Source organism: Haliotis rubra, unplaced genomic scaffold (assembly GCF_003918875.1).
Source record: "Haliotis rubra isolate DU_JTF1 unplaced genomic scaffold, ASM391887v1 Scf1647, whole genome shotgun sequence".
NCBI classification, from domain to species: Eukaryota; Metazoa; Mollusca; class Gastropoda; order Lepetellida; family Haliotidae; genus Haliotis; species Haliotis rubra.
Window position 1 is genome coordinate 50,560 of NW_025765611.1, and position 24,386 is coordinate 74,945.

Sequence of the window (24,386 nt, forward strand, 5' to 3'; positions counted from 1 at the left end):
GCAATACCATACTTAATCACTCACTGATTCTGAGCTAGTTCACCAACCGACGCCAACAATCAACGCTGACATCAATACGATACCATTTCGTTACTGTACATTGAACTTCGTTTCATTTGCATCCTCCCTATCATTTTCTGTCACTTAGTTCATTATCTCGATCAGTCCGTCGCGCCCTCCCTCCTCCTCCCCCGTCCTCCTTTTCCGAAAATGCTGCATTTAACATTTGGCAGCCGGTTCGATTTCGCCACCCCATTATTGAGCATTGTTAATGCCTGCCTGACGCGCTTTGTTGTGGCACATTCTTCCTTGGACTGTAGATTCGTTCCGCAACAAACCGTTCACTACAATGCCTGGTATTTGCATTTTCTTCACCATGGTATGTTGTCGATATGTGCCAACCAGGTAGACAAGTAGGTCACCAGTGGTCAAAGGTCACAGAATTTAGTCGATGCCCAAACCTAACTCATGCCCTTGTCGTCAATGTCCTATGCCAACCGTAACTCCTATCGTTTTGCAACCCCAAAAGCGAACTATGATGTTGTGCAAACAAGGCCAGTAATTTTTCTATCGTATCGTTAAGTAAAGGTATATGCCCAAAAGTCTCAAGTCCCTGAAATAGACTTTTCATTAATTCACATATGGTCAAAACGTCCTATCGGAGTCACTCTCACTCGCGACACCGTATTCTTCCCATTCAGAAGAGTTGTCATCCTCCCTAGTATCATTAATAATCACTTCCATCTAATTCCGACAGTATCTTCCAAAATGTCTACCTTCAAAATGTTGAGGAAGGACGCTCACGGTCCCATCAGGTACTGTATCGACACCATCCCGAACGTCTCATCCGTGACCATCCATTGATCCCCAGGTAAACCGGATCTGAATATGCTTGCCTCCATATGTCAACACCTGATAATTCATTCCGATTCACTGCGTTCAAAGGGCAAACGGCGTTCGACAGGCTAGTGTAGAGATTCTCCATTCCGAGAACAAGAGAACGGACGCCTAAACAATGAGAAGTTGTCGATTTACCGAGTGATGTCTACCGTATAACTTTAAGTTCACATAAACCCAGTTAAGTCGTTTTTCCTTCCGCGATTTCAAAAACCTGAGTGATTGTATCCATCACAACGTTTAATTAACCCATAGAGTGCAATGACTGGGCTAGCCGCCATGAAACTGAATCGTGTTTACCAAACAATCAGCGAGATCACCGGGATTATATCCGTACCTGTGTCGCGCAGGATTTGTGACTGCACCGCGCCATATCGTCTCTGCTATGTAAACCCGAACATAAGACAGAAGAATCGGCAAAAGACATCCCCAAATTTGGCACAGAAAATGGCTGGAAAAGATTCATTTACCTGTTCAATTTCTAACTTGTTTTTGCTAGGCATTCGTCTTTATATGCAGGCTGGATTAAGATTACCAAATGTAATTGTCTCGTATACAGCGCCGGAAATAAATCAGCTGTGCAGTGCACACGTTCCCTACTCTGGCTCTTAAACGTACCCGATAATATCCCGAGATGAATTCTGACTTAAAACGATCTAAAATGCTAGTATCTGAAACTATTGTTATATAAAGAGAAATATATATCCTAGTTTTGCGTCATTGTTATTAAAGTTATGTCATAAATGTAAAATATTTATAATCGTAAGTAGTATGCGACAGCTTTTTGGTGTATAGCCGATAGTTTTTATGCATGGAACAATCTAACCTGTCACTGATGAGGTTTCGCGCGATCTCATTTCCACTGCGAACATCTTGTGGACTTCTTTGGACATTGTTTGATCACGTAATTTACACGGACCCTCCGGGAATAATTGCATTGATGTTGTTATCTGAGAGAATAAACAAATGTTGTTCCTACTTGTGTATTCTGTTATGACTTCACTATGAATATTTCTGCTTGGTATAATCATTGGCGCACAATTTTTTATACGCCAAAAGCGCGCGAAAATTGAAACCGCCGTGAAAATAACTACGAGTACAGCACATTCGGAAAAGAAAAGCTACATGGGTATAAAGTTACAATGAGTCAGTAGAGGAAAGAAGCATATGAGAAGGCCGTCATGAAGAAAATGTCTTTGTCGTCTTATTCATCCCATCCAGCGGAACACGAGCAATAGTCATTGATTCTTTGCGACTATAATAATAAAAGAAACAAATTTTTCCCAGTCACTTTAGGCTTTTAATAATTTTTTTGCTTACTTTTTTCTTTTCTTATTACATCCCTATTTATGGCGCCGAGTTCCAGCTTGGCTGCTCACAGGCGCTTTGTTTTTCCTCGATCATTGGATGTCAACCTTAACGTTTCATGGAACTGTCACCATCCCAACAGCACATCGTATTATCAACACTGAAAGAGTCTGCACACAGCTGACTCCACGGTTTTACACCTGGTCACAGGTGGGCTCGATCCCGCATCCTTCAAGCTCGCTGTATCACTATTAGAATGGCGCCCAGAGCTCGCTACTACGCCCCAAATTCGCTAATTTGAAACATTTTTCACATTGTAGCATGCCGCATAATATATGATGAACAATGCTGGGTGAAATCAGGTATTGATGTTACTAGTTCGTCATAATAGTGATGCCCTGGGGGCGCGGTGGGTAGCCTTCCAGGTTAAAGTTGGCTCGTCACGCCGAAGAACCTATCCCAAACCCTACCGTACAATGTGAAGCCCATTTCTGCGTCCCCTGCCGCAGGGATAAGTTGCTGGAATATTGCCAAAGCGGTTTTAAACCAAACTCAGTCAGCGTCAGTCAATGCGATGCCTCCCGGCGAAAATCGCACGAATACAAAACAAGTGCAATACAATGTATTATTTTTATCCCCGAAACGACAATTCAAAGATGCATACGTTCTTAAAATCCAAGAAAAATGTGTATTTCAGTTTTGCTAATCACGAGAGATTTGCCCTCAACGGTCAATAAAAGCGACAAATGCGCTAGTTGTTGAAACCATCTCCAGAGTTCCATGCGTGCGGCAAGCCAGCATAGTACCTCTCTGCCAGGTTGTAGAAAAATGTGACGATTCGTCATCACATCTTTAAAATGTCCATTCAATATAATGTGGCCAGATTTCTTTTACACTTGTATCTTTGACGAGGCTCCACATCTAACTAAAACATCTTGAATAATGAATGGTTTCTATTTCAGTGAGAAAAATATCCAAAAGCATGTAACACTATTTCCTGATTTGCGTAGCTGATCCTTTATTTCCATGGGTTGTACGTATTCCCACGTATCTGTCATCGAAAGCTATGGAGGTTAGTAAACGATGCAGCCAGTTTGATATCTAAATATGTACTCGTCATAGGACCTAAACTGTCTATGGAAGAATATATATGTAACAATGTAAAAACATTACGAAGAGAGCGCTGAAAAGCTTCGCGAGTCCAGTCTCTTCTTATTATGAATATGCGCGTTTGATTACAAACAAGAGAAAAGTCCGGTCACGATATGCAAATTAGCCTGTGGCAGTGATGTTATGTTATCATCGCTGTGCCGGAGTAAAATACAGATCGTGAACTGTCAAAGTTCTGGAAACATCCGGGTACCCACGGAACAAATCGTACCGGCGAACTGATTGAGATCAGTCGATGCACTAATCTTTATTAGTCTCTGTTTAATTTTAAAGCAAAGCACTGCTGATTAAGAGTGAGTTCACTATTAGCATCACATCGTCAATATGTCAGCCATATGAGTGAATAGATGTTTTGCCGCTTCTACAATATCATTTAAACAATACACCAGAAAAGGGCTTCCACATTGTGTTGGACGGTAGGGTGGCCTGTATTAAAGCGCGTCCGGGTTTGATTTCCGGGTTCGAATATTTGTGTCTAACACACACATTCACAACCGCACATAAGCAATGAGCTCAACCAGACATAATCACACATACACTCTCACACTTAATAAATACACACAATATCAAACATAATCTCATACAATCACTCTCAAGCAATCTCACACATTTATATTCATACACTTATATTTCACACCAACGCAAACACCCCAAAATACACACACAAACACACACACATACATACCCACTGAAATATTTACCCAAGCATAAACCACAGGCTCGCCTACCCGGAAGTGATATGAAATTACTGGCCACCTTGTATCTGTATGCCTTCTGCAGTGTATGTCTATGATACAACAGAAACGACAAAATAAAGAAATATAAATCCAAGAAATACATTACGAATGTTGTCGCAGTCAAAATGAGACAGAAATAAATTAACAGTGAACCGGTTAGGAAAAACTGGCAGGAGCGAGCATCTATAACACCGTAACGATCACGTCTTTGTTAGCCGGACCGTTTGCAGATGCTTTTCCCCAAATACAGTGTACACCAATATCATATTTGATGTAAGGCTGTTATTATGGCGATGGTCTTAATTTTTAGTCTTGCTCTTCTGTTCTAAAATGTATTTTGACGTAATAACATATAATATTGCCCTTCCATAATCTCTGAACATCTGTAAATGTGTAAAATGGATGGTTGATTTTGTAATGGCTAGTGGTAACAGATTCCGTCGATGGTTGAACTAGCATCGTCATGAATCAAATGCCAGATCCTCAACATCCCCACCCCAGATTTTGCGAACATTTTTATGAAAAACTGTGGAATATAGCCAATTAGCCATTTCTCAGTTCCCGTCCCTTTCCAGTGTCATTTCGATGCTCAGTCTCTCGTCCCTCCACGAAAGTGTCGTTTCGAGACACGTACTTTTCGATCAGATCTACTCGTTGTACAGTCTACAGTTATATCAAATTATAATTCAATATAAATATAGTGTAATGAAATCAATCAAAAGTCGAAAGAAATGTAGATAGTTGTGGAGTGAGTGAGTTTAGTCTAACGCCACACTCCAGCTACATTCCAGCTATATGGCGGTCTGTAAATAATCGAGTCTGGACCGCATTAACCCAGTGATCAACAACATGAGCATCGATCTACGCACTGGGAACCGATGACATAAGAAAATAACCGTTGACCAATTCGATCCTTTACTCTCATCCTCTACGATAAGATGGGCTACTTCGAAGATCAGTTCTAACCCGGATCTTCACGGGTCTTATTTAAAGAAAGACAATAGTGTGCCAAATGATCGCTACCATGGCAAGCCTTCCGTGATGTTTCACCTTGCTTATGTAAGAGAGCAATGAATACGATTAGGATGACAGAACTAAATTACCATCATACCATTTGTCGTAAATTTTAATAAGTCTGCTTCAACGCTATCAATACTAATCACAAGGACCGCCTCCGTGGTGTAGTGGTTAGAGCTGGTCCGCCCGGAGAGCGAAGGTCGTGGATTCGATCCCGACCGCGTCAGGGCACTCAAAAGAGCGTAATTCTGTTGGTCCCCTGCCTGGCGCTCGCATTAATGGGTACAACAAGGACTGGTCGGCACGGAGTCAGTATAATGTGTCTGATCGGGTATTCCGCTTCACTACGGTTTTGGTATCTCCAGTTGGCCATAATATACAAAACCAGTTTGCTCCGCTACAGCCACAAGCAGTCGCACCTACAGATTAACACGCATGCATCGTCATCATATGAGCGAAATATTCTCAAGCACGACGTTAAACCTAATTTCACCTCACCTCACCTCTCACCTTGCAATTTCACCTACCTTACCTCACCTCACCTCACCTCACCTCACCTCAACCTTTTCCCACCTCACCTCCCAATCCTCCGTTTCTACCAATCACACAGGTATACCATAGTTTGTATTCATATCTCAATAATTGGAATATATGCACGTGTAGAGTGCACCTAAAGAAGAAAGTGTTTACCCTACCTGTACAATAGCGATGTCCTGTGTCTGTAAACGTCATAAACGTGGGGATGAAATGACATGTACTTATCTTAACCTGTTTATGATGATACATCGTGGATTCTTCACAATAATCTCTGACGATCATAACCGGTTATCGATTGAGATGTAAACTTGAACACGCGAGACCGTCAGCGTCTATGTCAGGCTCAAGCAAGATGTTTAGCAACACTGGGACGTAATTACCCCATAAGCCCACTTCACTCCAATTCAACGGTAACCTGTTCATCCAGTGAGAGCTGTTCAGACAGGGCAAACTTACCTTCGCACACTCATGGATCGTCCATTCAGACAGGACAATCAAGGCGAATTTCTAAAACGCACGGAGTTCCAAATATTCCATGGTATACTTGTCGTAAGAGGCGACTAACGTACTGGATGGTCAGGCTCGCTGAGTTGCTTGGACACATACGTCACCATTCCACCATGGTGCAGACTGATGCTCATGTTGTTGATCACTGGACCAATTTAGTCCAGACCTTGATTATTTAGAAACCGCCGCCAAGGAAGCTGGAATAAATATTGCTGGAGTGTGGCGTGAAACTAAACTTCCCATCCCACCTTAACTTCAGGCGAGAACGCTTCGTCCTCCTAATCGATGCAACCCTTTGTTCAAGAAGGCTGGTCACGTAAAGGCAATAACATTCCAATTGGTTGCTCTGCCAATAATGATTTTACAGTAGTAGTTAAAAGGAGCTGGAATAAAACTTCTTCCTGTAATAACGAGTTAGTTCGTGTGGGGTATTTGGCTGTGCTCCAAGAGAGACAAAGTGCCATTGTAAGGGATATATAGGACGTCTGCGAAGACAAGGCGCATCGCCTCTTTTGTTCACCACTGAAGTTTTTAATCCCTCGAAACAGGCACCTTACAAGATTTGGCTAATACTGCAGAAAATGTGCAACTAATACTGGGAGCAAGAGCAAGTGCAATCTTTAATAAGGCGTGTTAGCTTGCGTGTTGCTGCTCTGCCAGACCCTTGAGGTGATAAGATTAGGTGAGGTCCACGTGAACATTGATTTCTAACGTACTAATATGTGTGAAAATTAAGTCACATGAACCATGTATTCCACATGATGCAGAAACATATGATCATCTTGTTTCAGCACCGGTAACATGAATATACACATAAAACCGTTCATATACATACCCCTTGATAATCAAACATTAGGCATATTGTGTGGTGCGGTGGGTGGCCTAATCGGCTAAAGCGTCCGCTCGTCACGCTGCAGTGAGACCCGTGTTAGATTTCAGGGTTAGAATATTTTAAGGTCTAACATTATTCACAACCGCATACGCAATCACGTGTCTCAACCAGACATAATCACACACACAATCCTACACCTTCAATATCGCACACACACTTCGTCAAACATATAAACTCGTACAATCACACTCAAGCAACCTCACACATTCATATTTACACACACAGACACACTCTTACGAACGCAAACATACAAAACAGTCCAATCTGGAAATGACACAATCACACACACTCCCACAAACACACACAATTGCACACAAATCCAACATACAGAAACTCTGGTCACACCCACTCTAACAAACACACCACACATACACACACACAAATCCAATACAGAAACCTGGTCACAAACTCCTACAACACACACACACACACTAATCGAACACAGAAACTTGTGACAATAATCCAACATAAAAATGGACTTATGAAAAACAGCCTCTCACCCAAACATCATTCATGCACACACTAACAAACACAATCCCCACACAATCTGAAATACCAATCTCACAATAAACTGACTGAACTGACTGAGTTTATGACAGCTAGCAATATTCCGCAACATCACGGTCGGGGACACCAGAAATGGGTATTTTACACATTGTGCCCATGATCTGAACCTGGCCCGGCGTGACGAGCCAACGCTTGTCCACATCCCCACCCCAGTCACAAAATCAGCCTTGCCTAAACATACTAACACACACAATCACACACACGCATTACTACACTCCAAAAAATATTTTAACCCAATCAAATGACTCCGCTGCCTACCGATAAAAGGATATTATACAGAATTACTGGACGACCTTTGCGCTATCGGAGGCGTTTACAGCAGAGTTTTACCACGGTTGTTCCTGTTCAGATCTTCCGCGAGTGCCGGACATCGCCAAGCACGCATCTCCGGTGTACATCCTTGAATAGCTTCTGGAAAATACACATAATTATTTTCCATAAACCCGTGAGGTATAGTAGCGCGCGACGAAGGCTACGCGACCAGCAGAAGGTTGCTCAAGCGTATAGTTTAGTAGGCCAACACACACGGTAGTCTCCAGTGTTATGGTGTTCCCAGAAAACACGGTGTCGACCGAACGATCCTGAGTGATATGTTTTCATGTTGGCTGTGTTAATACATAATACTAGACTGATAAGATGATCACAATCGGAAATACCGTCGATATTAAAAAATTATTCAGATTATCGATACAAATTATAGATAACATTGCAATATCCACTTTAAAGGACAGAAAAGGTTTTATTTAACTCAAACATACTGCCATGCCTAGTTATTTCAATCAGCTGGACAATTGGGTAATTATGTTCAGGACTACCGTTTAATAATGCATGTATAAACATGGGCAATATCCCCACCAGCGATGTGAATATATTAATTTCTTTCCCAACTTTTGAAATGATGGTTCCAAAGTGACTTTTCCTGATATTTATCGTTGATATCTGATCGATATTTAGTTCATGATTCTCCATCGATCCTCCCATGATCTCGATCGATAGTTCAGCCCTAACATATACCAGCGCTATAAATGTAACAGAAACTATCACCGCTAACGCCATTGCACTTCCTACATACCAGCCGTTGCCCATTACATGAGGGCAACCATATCATTGTAAGCCAAGACTTCCTCAGGATAATTCGCTCAAGTCCCGAGTCGGATGTTTATCCCAAACAATATTTGAAACTTCTGAGCGGCAGAAGTTGGTGTGATGAACCACCGAGGAGAGTCCCCATGGATATACAACTTCTTTTAATATTAATATGAAGCGACGTTATGTAGCTAATTAACCTGTTGTTTCATTTCCAAGTCTACGTCTTTCGATATCAGTGTTAGCAGTCACACCCAAACGTTTTCGTTCAATATTTGGTCCAGCCATTTCAGTTTCGTTTACATCACGTCCTGAAATGATAGTCGCTGATCTTAAAAGTTTAAAACTTACTTTTATCAAACTCTACAAAAACAAAAACAAGAGTCCAAAAGAAAAGAAAAACAAACGGTTTGATACCGACAGCCCAAGTGGCGTACTAAACTAAATCGTTTTCATTATTCTTTATTCAAGAATTGATTCTTGTTTAATCTTATGCACACAAAATACCGTTCAAAACGTAAACATTCTAACTAAACTGTTGTTATATCTGTTCATTAGAGGCGATGTCAACGCCTCAACCGAAGAGTATAGATGGTGGTCTAGCCAACATCTGGATCAGACAACCAGTGATCAACAACACTTTACACCTGATCTGCGCAATTGAATACGATGATATGTGTCAAGCAACCTCATGAGCCTGACCATCCGATCCTGCTCTGTCGCCTCTTCATGACAAGCATGGGTTACTGAAGATCGATCGATGCCTGCTATGCTGGATCACTGCAGATTGTCTGGTCCAGACTCGGCACTATTTACAGACCAATCGCCATATAGCTCGAAAATATTGCTCGACCGCGGCGAAAACTAAACTCACTATCTCCAATCCCATCCTTACCTGTTCCACAAAGACCCATCCTAAAAACCCGGATCTTTCTCGGGTATTGGTATCGGAGTCCTCAAATGCTAGCGAGTACAGGTTACCTAGAGGCGGGTCAGACTGTGCATGTTTTGTAATGTCACGGAGTTCCAAATCATTTCCGAACTTCGTGCGAGGAAAGAGTTGGGTTTTACGCCGCTTTGGCAATATTCCAGCCGGGCTATCACGGCGGGGACACCAGAAAATGGGCCCCTACACATAGTGCCGCACCTAATGTAGGGAATCGAACGTTTTGGCCTTTGAATCACAATGTGTATCTAATCGAAGCGTGCTGCAATATTCCAAAACATTATGATCGTCAAATGACTAAAGATCCTAATATTCTAAAACAAAACGCAACAAACAAACAAAACACCATATTAAAACACTTCCATATCGGCAGTGTCAGCACAGCGAACTCCTTAACTTTGGAAGTGCACCACTAATTGCATGAGTTTATTCAATGCCCCAGTCCTGCCTGCAAATTGGTAAACTAGTTGTTTCTCCTTAACTCCATCGCTGCACCCAGGAAGTCGCAAATCAGTCCCATAAAACACAACCTTAGAGGAGAGGCGGCTCTGGTTGGGTTTGTGAGTCTGTTGATGAAATGTTGGGGTCCTCCTCCCGTGTGTTAGATGAACTTGATGTCCCGACCAACGATCGGGCCGACCGGAGAGTCTTGGACTGCTGTATACGTGGCATTTGGTGCATGAATGTGAGATGGATTTATGCCTAACGAGATACATTTTCTTTTGAATTGCTATTTTTATGTGCGGATCTTTAGATATCATTTTATAAAATGGATAATTATGATAACAACGTGCATTTATTAAAGGAGAATACGAACGAGTAACGTAAAAACTTTGATATATTGCAAAGGAGCATTCTAAAAAGTCACATTCCGTGATTAAAATTGGAACAAAAGTCTGTAAAGCACAGCGCAACAACAAAACGTATCCTCGTATTTCCGCCTCTTACGGGAAACACCCGACAGTTAATGAGCAGGGTATCACGACATGACGTCATATAAGTGCCTGTTGTCGATGGCTTCCTCTTTGATTTTACCTCACAACTTAACAGTAGTCCGTGATTCTGAAGTAGTAAAGATGTTCCTGATGTAATTTCTGAAATGGATGTTAGACTGCATCAATACGAACTGATTTTACATCTTGCAAGACACCTTCCAAGATGAAAAGAGGAATCAAGCGAAACGGAGGCACCGTTTGAGGTCAAAAATACATTTAAAAATAGCTAGATCATATCATTTAACAAGATTACTATTTGTCAGCAAAATGTCATACAGTTCCAGCCAGCAAACTCACCCCTATAAATATATCACTATATATAAGAATTATTTTTTTAAAATGTGATTACAGTTCATTTTGTGAAGTCAAATGGGTGACTGTAGGGTATGTCTGGGGATTTAAAAACGAAATAATAAAACCGCTCCAGACGAGGGAAAAATATAAATTCATCTCGCTTCAAAAATTACACTGAATTATTTTGCTGAAAACATTAGATCCTAGTTGACATTAATAACGTATCAAGTCTCGATACAAGATCCCAGCCCGTCGAGCAGAGAGATAATATTCATGACGCAGATGCTATTCCCTCGAAAACTGGTGAATTGTAAAAATAATTCAGTCAGGACAACGTATGTCTCCCCATTGATTTGGTTACAGGAAATAGTTATGGCACTCGGTCATCTTGTGAATGACATCGTGTCAGCCAATGAGAATACAGAACAACTTTCACGGGCAACACACTACTGACAACAGCGAGTCTGATGCCGACGTGCGCGTAATTGGACAAATGGAAACAATGAAAGCAACAAGTACTTCATGATTTGCCGTTGCATTCGGCAACGTTTCTGGAGCGGTCTGCAGCACTCTAGGCTCCAAACCGAAAAGAACGCTATAGCGAACATCATTTTCAAGCTCATTAGAACCCTTACTGATTTTGGATCACTATCTCACGCGTACCAGCTCGAACTGCCCCACCAAACTCGCCCCAGCAACCTGGTCATTCATTCCAATTTGTCTTTCAAAATGTATTTATAATGACTGAGTATAAACAGTAATGATAGTTTTGTCAATCTCGATACATTATGTCTCTTCACATAAAGTTATTAGGAAGCAATATTCTGATAAATGTTTCATTAAAACTCATAACTATGTATATCACTTATATATGAATAAACATAATAATCAAAGTTGACAAAACTATGCATTTATGGCCTATATTTAGTAATTTTAAATAGTTGGGGCATTTTGATCACCCCACTGGGGCAATTTGAAATTTGTTGGTCATTTTGTAGCGGGGCAATTCGACTGGCAACCGGATTTGATTCAATGTATGTTAAAATAATACTGTCAAAAGCCGTTACAGGAAACAACCGATGGAGACAAAATGAACTCGTGGGTACCTTTCATCTTCGTATTTCCTCTTTGGTAAGTATTTTACACGTCCTCGACAGGTTAATTTTATCAACCACTGTAACAATATTGCCATAATCTAACCCTATTCCTGTACAAACACATCCGACATTTGAAACTACTATCTCATAATATCACTTTGCGAAACATTCGCGTTTTCATGTATTGTGTATAGTGTCTGATAAGCCTTGTTGGCTGGGTAAGCGATATTTTACTGCGTCTATTGTGAAGTCGTGCTTCCATGTAATCGTGACACTTTAAAAACTATTAGGCTGCCCAATATAACCGGTTTACCGATATTTACTACCGGTCTTGTATTATTGAAAACGATACGTATTGCGATACACTGATCGAAAAACCGGTATTTGACATGCATTCGAAAATCCTCTGTAACACTCCGAAAATTCCGGATATTCCCGTTTTTTGTAATTGTTCCTTCTGCCTGTTCTATTAGGTACAAATGTTACTTACATTATTATTTTGGTCGATGCTTTTTATAAAAGCGTCAATCATAGTGATTTCGTATTTTTGCTCTTATAACCTGTGTTAATTAACTCCATTCATAAGTAGTCCTTTATTTAAAAATAATCATGCAATATATTCGTACATATCGCAATATATGCTTCCCGCATCATAATATATCGGAATCATGAAACTTCTCTGCAATACCCACCCCTATAAACTATATCTGTATGTCTGTCTGTCTATCATCATTTTACGCCGATTTTAGCAGTATTCCAGCAATATCGCGGGTGACACCAGAGTGAGAGCGCATTCAAGTTTTCGCCACTCTCTTAGCAATTATTCCAGCAATAATATCACAGCGGGGGACTCCAGAAATGGACTTCACTGAGTATGCCCATGTGGGGAATCGAACCCGGGTCTTCGGAGTGACGAGCGAACGCTTTAACCACTAGACTACCCCAACGCCCCGGTGACACCAGATGAACGTCACACATTGTGCTGTGGCGGGAATCGAAGGCGGATCTTCAGCGTGACGAGCGGACGCTTGTAACAATTAGGCTACCCCCACCGCTTACAGGCACTTTTAAAATGGCAGGTATTGGTCCTTGCTGCTGGTAACATCATGTGTATTGTTACGAGTTTTTGTCTTCTATATCATTCTGCCTAGTTCTGAAATTGCTGAAAAGTCGTAGAAAGAAATATCAACTGAAAATAAAAGTGAGTGATCTTTGATAGAGTAGAGTTCCAAAGTATGGTACGGTAGGGATGGCCGCTTACTTTACCACCATGTCATTGAGGGGAAAATACCGATTTCACATGAGAAGTATGGTGATTCGTCCTCTAATGACTTGGGCCAATCAATGAAAAGAAATGCAATATAACAGCTGAAACCTGAAGCGCGGTTATTAACATTCATAATGTTCCCTGATTTTGAAATATTTTGTTGCAAAATAGTTTTTAAATGAAACCACATATATATTTTGCGTTATCCATGAATGTTATCTTTCACTTGTACACTTCAGCTTCACAGTTATTACGGGCTTAAAGGGACCACTAATTGTAGTTCGTTATAATACCGTAGTTCTTTATAGCAGTAGTTCGTTATAACAGTAGTTCGCTATAACAGTAGTTCGTTATAACAGTAGTTCGTATAACAGTAGTTCGATATAACAGTAGTTCGTTATAACAGTAGTTCGTATACTATAGTTCGTATAACAATAGTTCGTTATAACAGTAGTTCGTTATACCATAGTTCGTATAACAGTAGTTCGATATAACAGTAGTTCGTTATAACAGTAGTTCGTTATACTATAGTTCGTATAACAATAGTCCGTTCTAGCCGTATTTCGTTATAGCCATAGTTCGTTATATCCTGATTTCGTTATAACAGTAGTTTGTTCTAGCCGTAGTTCGTGCATATACGGTAGTTCTGTTTCTAGCCATAGTTCGTTATAACAGTAGTTTGTTATAGCCGTAGTTCGTTATAACAGTAGTTTGTTATAGCCGCAGTTCGTTACAACCATTCTGGTGTGTTCCGGTATATTCTTTATTGTAAGAGTATCTTTAAGTTGATCATGGAAAACGATCCGACGCCCGTAATGGTGATCATATGAGAAGTGTTCCTGATTTTCATTGAAAGTCGTCAATCTGCTGTCGTTTTTTTTTAAACAAGGAGCATAATTAACAAGGAAATAATTCGCCGAGGCATTACCGGACAGCTCCCAAAACATAGTTTGAATGAGTGAGTTTGGTTTAGCTTAGCAATATTCCAGGAATATAACGGCTGGGTACACACCAGCAATGGGCTTCACACGCTGTACCCATGTATTTGGGAATCGAACCCGGATCTTTCAGCGTGACAGAGCGAATATACTTATAGTTTGAAAAAGGATAAATATGACAACATTTGTCTAATGAACATTTCTGTACGAGGAGGTGTAGATTTCATTTCACATTTTGTTTTCTCAGTAAACAACCAATCTATGCATTTTAAGAAATAATAGAAATGTAGGACGTTTTCAAATCAAATCATTTACATCAATTAGCTATTGTATAATTATTTAAGTGACATATGAGGAAGAAGAAAAGGATTGTATGGATGGCTAACTTCCTCAATGCAGTAGAGGCAACCTACTCAATTATATTAAGTCAATTATTCTTCATGTATATATTCTCCTTGTGTATAATGTCGTGTATAACTTCCTTGATAAGGGTGTTTGCATCTGCACCGAAATACACTTTATTGCCCTAAAGAGGTTGTCAATCTTTAAAACTTGTTTTTATTAATTATTTTGTCTTCATTGTTGGCAGATATTGCGAAATGATCTTCCTTCAAGTGGCTGGTCTGTATCTGTTCACACTACTTGTCACGATACCCGGATGTACCTCAACAAGAATGCATTTCCTCGGTCACGTGGTGTGTATAATGGATGTCGTAAATCACACTTCACAACATTTGTCCTTTATACATTATATATGACTCATTTGTTTGTTTGTTTTGTTGTTAAACCACAAACGCAAACAGCGGTCTGTAAATAGTCGAGTCTGCGCCAGACAATCCAGTCATTGACATCATGAGCATCGACCTACGCAATTGGAATACGATGACATGCATCAAATGTCATGAAACTGACCACTCAATCCTTTTAGTCGCCTCTTACGACAAGCATGGGTTGCTGAAGATCACTTCTAGCTAGGATCTTCACTGTTGACCCTATCAAGTAAAATAACACTCACCCAATTTAAAGGAATTTATATAAATAATATCTATTAAATACATAAAAGGAAAATTTTATCATTATTTCGAATATACTATCGAAGTTTGCTGGTTGACATATTTGCTGCAAAATAACTGCAATAAATAACTATTTTTTAACCAAACTCTTGATCGGCCAATCCACCACAGCCCATGTCAATACCACCCTGCAGTTTATAGCGCTTAACGTGACATGCTGCTTGTGTGCTCTGGTTTCTTTAGAGCACATCTTATACAACTAAACAAGTAATCAAGTTTTTCTCAATGGTTGAAAGGCTTCAAGTACCACGTGATATAATTGGTCACCTTGACAACCAACTGTGACGTATTTATAGGAAAACGTTGTATGACATCCTATAAATGTATCGTCAAATGTTGTTGTACATTTTACTGAAGATCGTCTCGAGGATGTCGCTCATAGGAGATGTTAAAGTCATCCCATGGAATTGCTCAATAATTATGATCAGGACGAGTAGTTTTGAAAAGTCTTCATCTAATTTCTTCGCTGTTAAATAGCATTGAAATCTTTATGACCAGATGGAAATTTAAGTCGAATAGTCCTATGATATATTTATGATATTCTATGTGGTCATCGATCTCATCCATCAATATTTTCATTCATTCATTCATTCATTCATTCATTCATTCATTCACTCACTCACTCACTCACTCACTCACTCACTCACTCACTCACTCACTCACTCACTCACTTCCTCACTCACTCATTCACTCATTCATTCATTCATTCATTCGAATTGAGTGTTTGGTTGATTGGTTCCGTGGTTTATTCATTCAGCTGGTTCAATAATGTTGAGTCACTGAAACAATGGTTCTTGTAAGTCAAAAACGGCAAGCGCTCAACTGGAAATCATTTAATATTCTAATTACTAATATTCCTAAGTTTTCTGTAGATATAAAATTGGACAAATTTCAATTTGCCAACTATCATTAGTAACTCACAGGTTATTTAAACAGGACAGTTTACTATACATACACAACTTAAACGTTTTACCAGGTTCAACTCAAGAGGAAATATGTGTTGAATTGCGTTCTTTATATTGTTTAGATCAAGGACATGGAAGATGAATATCGAAGATCATGTATCACTGAAGATCACCAACCACTGCTGGACCTCTGCAGATCACCAGAAGGTAACACTCTCGGGCTAGCCACTCGCATACAACGAGTGCCTCAGTATTCTGTCTGCACTCTCAAGAAACGTGTTGATAGATGTGCCTGGTGCTTAAATGGGACATGGAATCTTGCATCATGTGAAAAGGGTAAGTTAGACTTATATAGACTCTGTTTTCATGGTGTTTGTTTATATTGTCATGACATCCGCATTCCTATTCACGCTCACACCAAAGCCACACTCAGGGCAAACACATCATCAACGCAAACCCGTGAAGATTCGGGTTAGAATTGATCTTCAGCAGCCCATGCTTGCCGTAAGAGGCAGCTAATGGGATGGGGTGGCCAGGCTCGCTGACGTGGTTGACACGTGGCAACGTATCCCAATTGCGTAGATCGATGCTCTTGATGTCGATCACTGGATTGCCTGGTCTACACTTCGTCGTTTATTTACAGACCGCTTCAATATGGCTTGAATACTGCTGATTCGGCGTTAAAAACAAGCAAACAAACAAACAAACAAATATTGTTATCACAACGTCGTGGATGCTACGTCCTAACATGAATCGTTGCATCACGTATCATCTCATAGTATACATGGCATGGATTTAAGTCATGTTCTTGAACACGAACATATCGCTCGAACGCAAAGTGCTTCGCGGAACAGAGAACGACACGATCAGACCGCGCAGAAACCATATCGATAAATCAACACAATACGTCAATGTTAGTTGGCATAAACTAATAACTAAATGTGAGAATACAAGAAGTGATGAGAAATCATAACGGGCATTGCAATTAAAAACAAAAGTATATTATCATGCAATGTTTTAGGAATGTTAAGGAAAGGTCATCCACACACATACGATATATTGTGTTTTATAATGTACATGTATTTTCATAATGCAATTCCCTAACCTTGCTGCAACGACAAGGAATCGTGTACCAACCTTATGGGAATTTGGTTCGCTGGACCTATTCCACACAGGGATAAGAGAGTGAGAGTATATAGTTTTACGCCGTGAGTGTATTCCATCTATTTGAGGCCTGTAAAATATCGCGTTTAGCAGATAATAGTGATACCAGCCATCTATCAATTGGGATGCGGGGACATGTTTCAACCAAGAAATGGGCACCATCCCAGTATGCCCATTACGAATCGGGTTACTGAAGATCAATTTAATCCGGTGAGAAATGAGCGAAAACATGGGGAATCGAACCTGGGTCCTGACGGGCTACCCTAGGCTACCCCAACGATCCTTCATGGATGAAGATATAATAATGTATAAACACCTAAAGCCATCAACTGTGTAACATTGTTCCTTCTAACAGGCAGAAGAAGGACGAAAAGATCGTTTTGGTTCCTGGATGATTCCATCAGCGATTGTTCCTTGTTTTGTCAGAGGCGACAACCAGGGTTTCTGGGTAAGTTCTACTTTCCCTTTTTCGGCTGACAGAAAAGGAATACATGCAAGCGCTTCCCCGTTTGCAAGATTAACAAGGTTCCTTGTTAAGATGATATTTCGTAAGGACATTCTTTTCACGAACACTTGCTCCAAGCACTGACTATCAGTGAACCATGCATAAACTAAACGCCAAAAGAAACGTTACCCTCCTTCCTTAATGACGTAGGTACCTATCTTCAGCTGGCGTTGTGATGCGTTGTATATCCATAGAACTCTCCTCGTTGTCCACTTCTTGGTCTGTCTACGGTTATCCCAGTCTGTCTGAAGCCCTGAATAAGTCTTATAACCGTGATACGGTGGCATCCGTGGGCGTTGGCAACATCATTGTATGTCGACCCCATCTGCACCATCCCAATGGCTCTTTTTCTCCCTTCAGCTGTTAATCGTGGCATAGTTCTCGTACTTGTGTATCAGATCATGTCTTCTAGGTTCTCTTTATACCCAATAAAATCGTTCTGCATGTTAATGCTGTCTGAATATTGCTGCGTTTTGGCGATTGATATCGCTATGTGTAAAATGGGAGTGGAAAAATGTTAACAAAGAGCCTAAATTTTTTTTTTCACAATATCAAAGACACGTTTTACTTGTTTTCACTAATGCAAATCTGCAGAAAATGTTTTAAAAGACTGAAATCATAGCAATGATTATTTTACAATTTTACACACTCCACAAAAGTTGTTTCTTGTTTTAATAGTTGAAAAATGGTTACGTTAAATGGTTTATCATTGTCCGAAAGCAGAATTTTATTTCAACCTTTCTTTTGGACATCAAAATCACTATTATTGGCTTAACTCTTCTGAAAAAGATGCATTTCACCCAAATATGAATACATTTGAGAATTGTTTTCGTGATTTGCATAAAGCTGTGTTGTTAAGCTTTCTTGTAAACTAAAACCTTCTAAAATATCTTTGATAGTTTTTCAGTAATTCATAAAGGTAGGAGGGTAACGTTTCTATTGACGTCTAGTGTATATGTTTTACTGATATGACAAATCTGATCAATCAGATAATTTAGACAGGTTATTTTCTGGCACGGACCTTTGATGGTATGATTATGGAAAAAGGTTTTGAGTGAGAGGGTGAGTTTAGTTTTACGCCGCATTCAGCAATATTCCAGCTATATGGCGGCGGTCTGTAAATAATCGAGTCTGGACCAGATAATCCAGTGATCAACAGCATGAGTATCGATCTGCGCAATTGGGAACCGATGACATGTGTCAAGCAACTCAGCGAGCCTGACCACCCGATCCCGTTAGTCGCCTCTTACGACAAGCATGGGTTACTGAAGATCAATATTCTAACCCGGACCTTCACGGGTCGCAAAGATTTTGAAACTTATATTCTTATTCGGTATCATTATCAAGATTTATGATATCATCATTACTTTCTTTCAGAAAGCAAACATGTTTTTTTTACAATAAAGTTACAGCGTAGCCGAGTAGGTTTCTCGACAGATCGTTGAACTGTATATACTTCCCTTCACCTTAAAATGACACGTTTATTTGTTTAGAGTGTTTTCTCAATATTATGAGTTGAGAGAAAGATAAATAAATATTTTAATCAGTTCACATTAAAGACATATATCATCAGATGCTTTTTCTGTACATTCATGTCTTGAGACGAGCGATAGCTGTTGCATTTTGGTAACCAGACTATCCATAGCATACATGTATCTGGTCCTCCTGAATATTTGGTGTCCGACAAATCACACCCAGCACTTCTGGATTACATCGAGTTTCTTTTTTGCATCAGTATGCAGTTGAGTCCGTTTATATTGGGTAATGGTTAGTACCAAATATTGATTTTGTTAAAGGGTTTATCTCTCCGACATTTTCAAGCTGCACATCGCCAAAGACGCCATTGTATGTGAAAGGACGGACAACCACTCGCGTCACGTGGACAGTACCTGTAGCACATGATGGTCAAGGAAAGAGTGTCAGGTCAGTATTTCTAACAGATGTCGTATTGGGGATCGGGTGGTCAGGCTCGGTGACGGGGCTGATTGCGTGAACCCGACAGCCTGGATAGGTGCTCACGACATCAAACACTGCTTTTCTGGTCAAGGTCGACGTTATGTACCGAGACTGATTCAATATACATTTTGCAAGGTATAATGATGGGTTGTTTAGTCTGATAGTTTAAATGGCATCGGACATAAGATTGACCATCAAACCCCTGTTTGCAACAGTTACTTTGAACAGATTTATTAATAAAATTTCAACATATTAAGAACGAACGATAAGTATCGACAGCGACAAATGAGGCTTAAACCATCTCAGGCGTCGAATCTCGCGAGGCGGAGATGCCTTCCTAGGTCACGTCAAACAGCTGGTACTGTCAGTTGGAATCCTGATTTGCCCTGATTATGTTTCTTGGTTTGTCTGTGCATACCTATTCCCATACTATATTCAGTGAATATGAGTGTATTTTATATATGAAAACAGTGTTATATGTCAAATCAGTGATTTTGTCAAAGTTACGACAATTGTTTTTACATATTCCGCTAAATGAATACATCGCATTCTCAGTGTTTGTTTTGACAATACAACTTGTAATAAGTAAAGACAAAAACGTGTAAAAAATCAAAAGAATCTTTTTTCTGCGTTGAAATGAAAATAGTTGCATAAATATGTTATAAAAAATATCAAATAATTCAACATGTAAGTGAAAAAACAATATCTATCACTATCAGATGCAATGGATCAGAGTACCCTCTGTGACATCTTTTTGAAAAAAAGTCACGACAGTCAAACAACACTCTCGTCACGACATGGCTGAAATATTGCCGATGTTACGTTAAATATAATTAACTCACTCACTCAAACAACACTCATATGTATCAACATTTGTTTTTTTGAAAGAGAGGGAAGAGTGACATCGCGAGTTACACATAGCCCGAGCCTTGTAACATTTGCACCTTTGTGTCCGACATCTTTTTGTGCCACTACTGTTACACTTCACAAAACCCTGCCCACCACTGGACTGCAGTTCTCAGCGGTACAAGTTTCTCAGGCGACATATCTGTAATTGTGTAGGGAGATCTGACACACACATCAAACTGGTTGCGTGAATACTTTCCACACAAGACACAGGCTTTTACAGCAAGTGTGTATATGCCGTTGTCAGTAATGTCCATTATAACTCCTAGCATATTCCTTGGATTGGCTCTCCCTCTGTCAACACCAGGAATTGTCACATTGTCACCCACTGCAACCTGTTTTAGTAATATTCCAGCAACACCACAGCTGGGGTCACCAGAAATCGGCTTTACACATTGTACCCATGTGGGGAATCGAACCCACTGTAACTATGACAGGGAGATCTGGTCTCACCGTATTTATTAATCATTGCAGCTGAATTATTAGGCATTATGGTAAGGTCAAACCCTGACATAAAGGATATAACAATTAATGATACAGAACAGAAACTTGCACAATATGCTGATTAGGGCTGTAACGATGCATCAAACTATCGATGGATTGCAATTGTTGAGTCTCCGATCACAATTAATTGATGGTAGAAACAAAAAACTATCGATGCATCGATAGTATGTGTGACTATTGATAGTTTCGTAATTGACTTCCGTTGATAAATATGATCACTTTGATTTAGAGTTATACAAACATGACTGTTTACTTTGATCTTGGTTTCAAGTTTCTTGCCAGTTATCAAAAGAGACTGAAACTGCTTCAACTTACTTCATATAAACTATACATTCATTTGGGAAATGACATTTACAAGATTCATTATCATGTTTTGAGTGTGCGAAAACAGTAAAATACTAACTCATATTATACTTCTAGCCTAAAGATTCATTTATGTTTCTGGTGTTAAACATCATGCATTTTTCTTTGAGGGATTTCTTAAGTTATTTAAAGATAACTATGCAACTGAAAAATATATATACCATTAAAAATAGTAGGGGATATTCCATTTTGTGAGCATACCACTAGCCACTGCCAATGCATATGAGAAAAAGTAATATAAATCCATACAGATGAAACATTTCGAACAATTTGTCACATTTTCTCTTAATTTCTCTTCATCATCTGTTTCCTCCTTGGCTTCATCATTTGTATTTTATCAATCTTGTAAATCCAAAATCCCCTACTTGTTTTGAATAGTATAGCTAGGAAAAACAATAACTTAGATCCTTTTATAAGGAAGTGGAAACATTTATCAACCTTATTAGGTACTGAGCATTGAAGCGCTCTTAAAATATCGATTGATATCTCCAGTCTCCACTCACTACAATCACAACTATTAAACCTTATTCCTTCAATCTCCTCTACCCTCTTCAGAAACCCTTAACGATACTTTATGTATCTACTTCTGTTATAACCCTAACACAAATGATGTCTTTTATGCCAAACGATCAATGATGTCACATATATTGTCTTTTATGTCATATGTAATATATTTGAGAACTGAAATGGAATTGTTAAAAACACACACAATAAAAACAAAACACACAAAAAAAAATACAATATTAAAAAACAAATAAAAAAAACTAAAAACCCGAAAAGGAAAAAACAAACAAACCCAAACTATGTTTTCTTTTTTATGCCGAGTAGCGTGGTGGCTGTGGCTGGTAACGGTAGACCAGGCGATTCCTTTAATATGGGAGTGACGACATTTGTATACAAGGCAACAGATGATAACGGCTTGTCGAGTTTCTGTCATGTCACGTTCGAGGTTAAAGGTATGTAGATATCAGTTATATTTCATGGATGTAAAGGAACTTTGCTCATTGCTCTCCACTTTGAACAGAATATTTTAGTTCCAGAGGAACTGTTTGATCGGCATTCTAGAAGTTGGAAAGTCAGTGAGGAAGATTACAACTTTGTGGACAACAATTCCTTGCTTGTTGCACAGAGCGACGTTAGATGCTTACATGGTTATCAAGCTAAAAATGTCTACAATCACTACCTCTCATTTGGTTGCAGACACATTAAACTTGAAAAAGGTGTTAAACCTGTACTGAAATGTCGCTCAGGACAATAAAAAAGATGTTTTAGCCATAAAGTTGTAAATCCCAGGAAAATAATGGCTAGAATGGGTCCCCATAAACATGTGATTTCTTGTTGGACGACATAAAATGGCTCTGCTTTTCTGACTAGCTTCCCTGGATGATTGAGTGCGACGGCGTCGGGCATTGCTGATTTAAGGATAAAAAAGACTTTCAACAAAAATACAACAACCCAAAAACAACCCAAGTCCACCTTGGATTGATTCAAAGTCCACCTCGGAGTGGTACAGTGTCAACTGTACGATGTTTTCCTGTCTACCTTGGATTGGTTCAAAGTCCACATTGGAGTGGTTCAGTGTCAACTGTACGATGGCTTTAACCTTCTAGAGCCTAACAGACAGCTTGTTATCGGGGTAATAGGAATCAGATTCTTGATTGTTGTCCACCTTGGATTGGTTCAGTGCCCACTCTACGATCATTTGTTGTCCACCTTGGATTGGTTCAATTACCACCTTGGATTGGTTCAGTGCCCACCCTACGATCTTTTGTTGTCCACCTTGGATTGGTTCAATGTCCACCTTGGATTGGTTCAATGTCCACCTTGGATTGGTTCAGTGCCCACTCTACGATCTTTTGTTGTCCACCTTGGATTGGTTCAATGTCCACCTTGGATTGGTTGGTTCAGTGTCCACCTTGGATCTTTTGCAATGTCCACCTTGGATTGGTTCAATGTCCACCTTGGATTGGTTCAATGATACCTTAGATTGGTTCAATGCCCACCTTGGATTGGTTCAATGTCCACCTTGGATTGGTTCAATGTCCACCTTGGATTGGTTCAATGTCCACCTTGGATTGGTTCAATGTCCACCTTGGATTGGTTCAATGTCCACCTTGGATTGGTTCAATGTCCACCTTGGATTGGTTCAATGTCCACCTTGGATTGGTTCAGTGCCCACTCTACGATCTTTTGTTGTCCACCTTGGATTGGTTCAATGTCCACCTTGGATTGGTTCAATGTCCACCTTGGATTGGTTCAATGTCCACTTTAGATTGGTTCAATGTCCACTGTAGACCCTTTCAATGTTCATCGTAGGCCGTTTCAATGGACTGTTTGGGCCCTTTCCATCTTCACTGTAGGCTGCTTCAATGTCCACAGTAGACCCTTTCAATGTTCATTTTAGGCCGTTTCAATGGACTGTATGGGTCCTTTTCCATCTTCACTGTAGGTCGCTTCAATGTCCCCCGTAGGCCGTTTCAATGGCTTGTGTAGACTGGTTCCGTGTCCATTGTAAGTGATATCCGACTTCTGTGAATCTGATTAATGTCTTGAAATGAATGTAATTCTGTTGTAGTTCACACATGCTCTGTGCCAGTGGTCACACATGCTAGCCGTGGCTGTGACAGAAACAGCTTCATCATTGGAACAACGTGTCAGTTTACTTGCATCAGTGGATACACAATTAATGGAGCAAGTCAGCTCACGTGTGAAGAAGGAGGTGCATGGAGCCATCAGGAACCAACATGCACACGTG

At 39.9% G+C, this 24,386-nt stretch overlaps 1 protein-coding gene across 1 annotated transcript in view; it reads left to right on the forward strand.

Moving 5' to 3' along the window:
• LOC124271948 (sushi, von Willebrand factor type A, EGF and pentraxin domain-containing protein 1-like) overlaps window positions 1–24,386 on the forward strand; it is a 54,193-nt gene that overhangs the window by 6,083 nt on the left and 23,724 nt on the right. Inside the window, exons 2-7 of the mRNA XM_046707118.1 lie at window positions 14,845–14,950; window positions 16,356–16,569; window positions 17,753–17,845; window positions 19,699–19,825; window positions 22,460–22,587; window positions 24,207–24,383. Of these exons, the coding sequence (XP_046563074.1) occupies window positions 14,845–14,950; window positions 16,356–16,569; window positions 17,753–17,845; window positions 19,699–19,825; window positions 22,460–22,587; window positions 24,207–24,383 (845 nt within the window). The remainder of the gene's footprint in view (window positions 1–14,844; window positions 14,951–16,355; window positions 16,570–17,752; window positions 17,846–19,698; window positions 19,826–22,459; window positions 22,588–24,206; window positions 24,384–24,386) is intronic.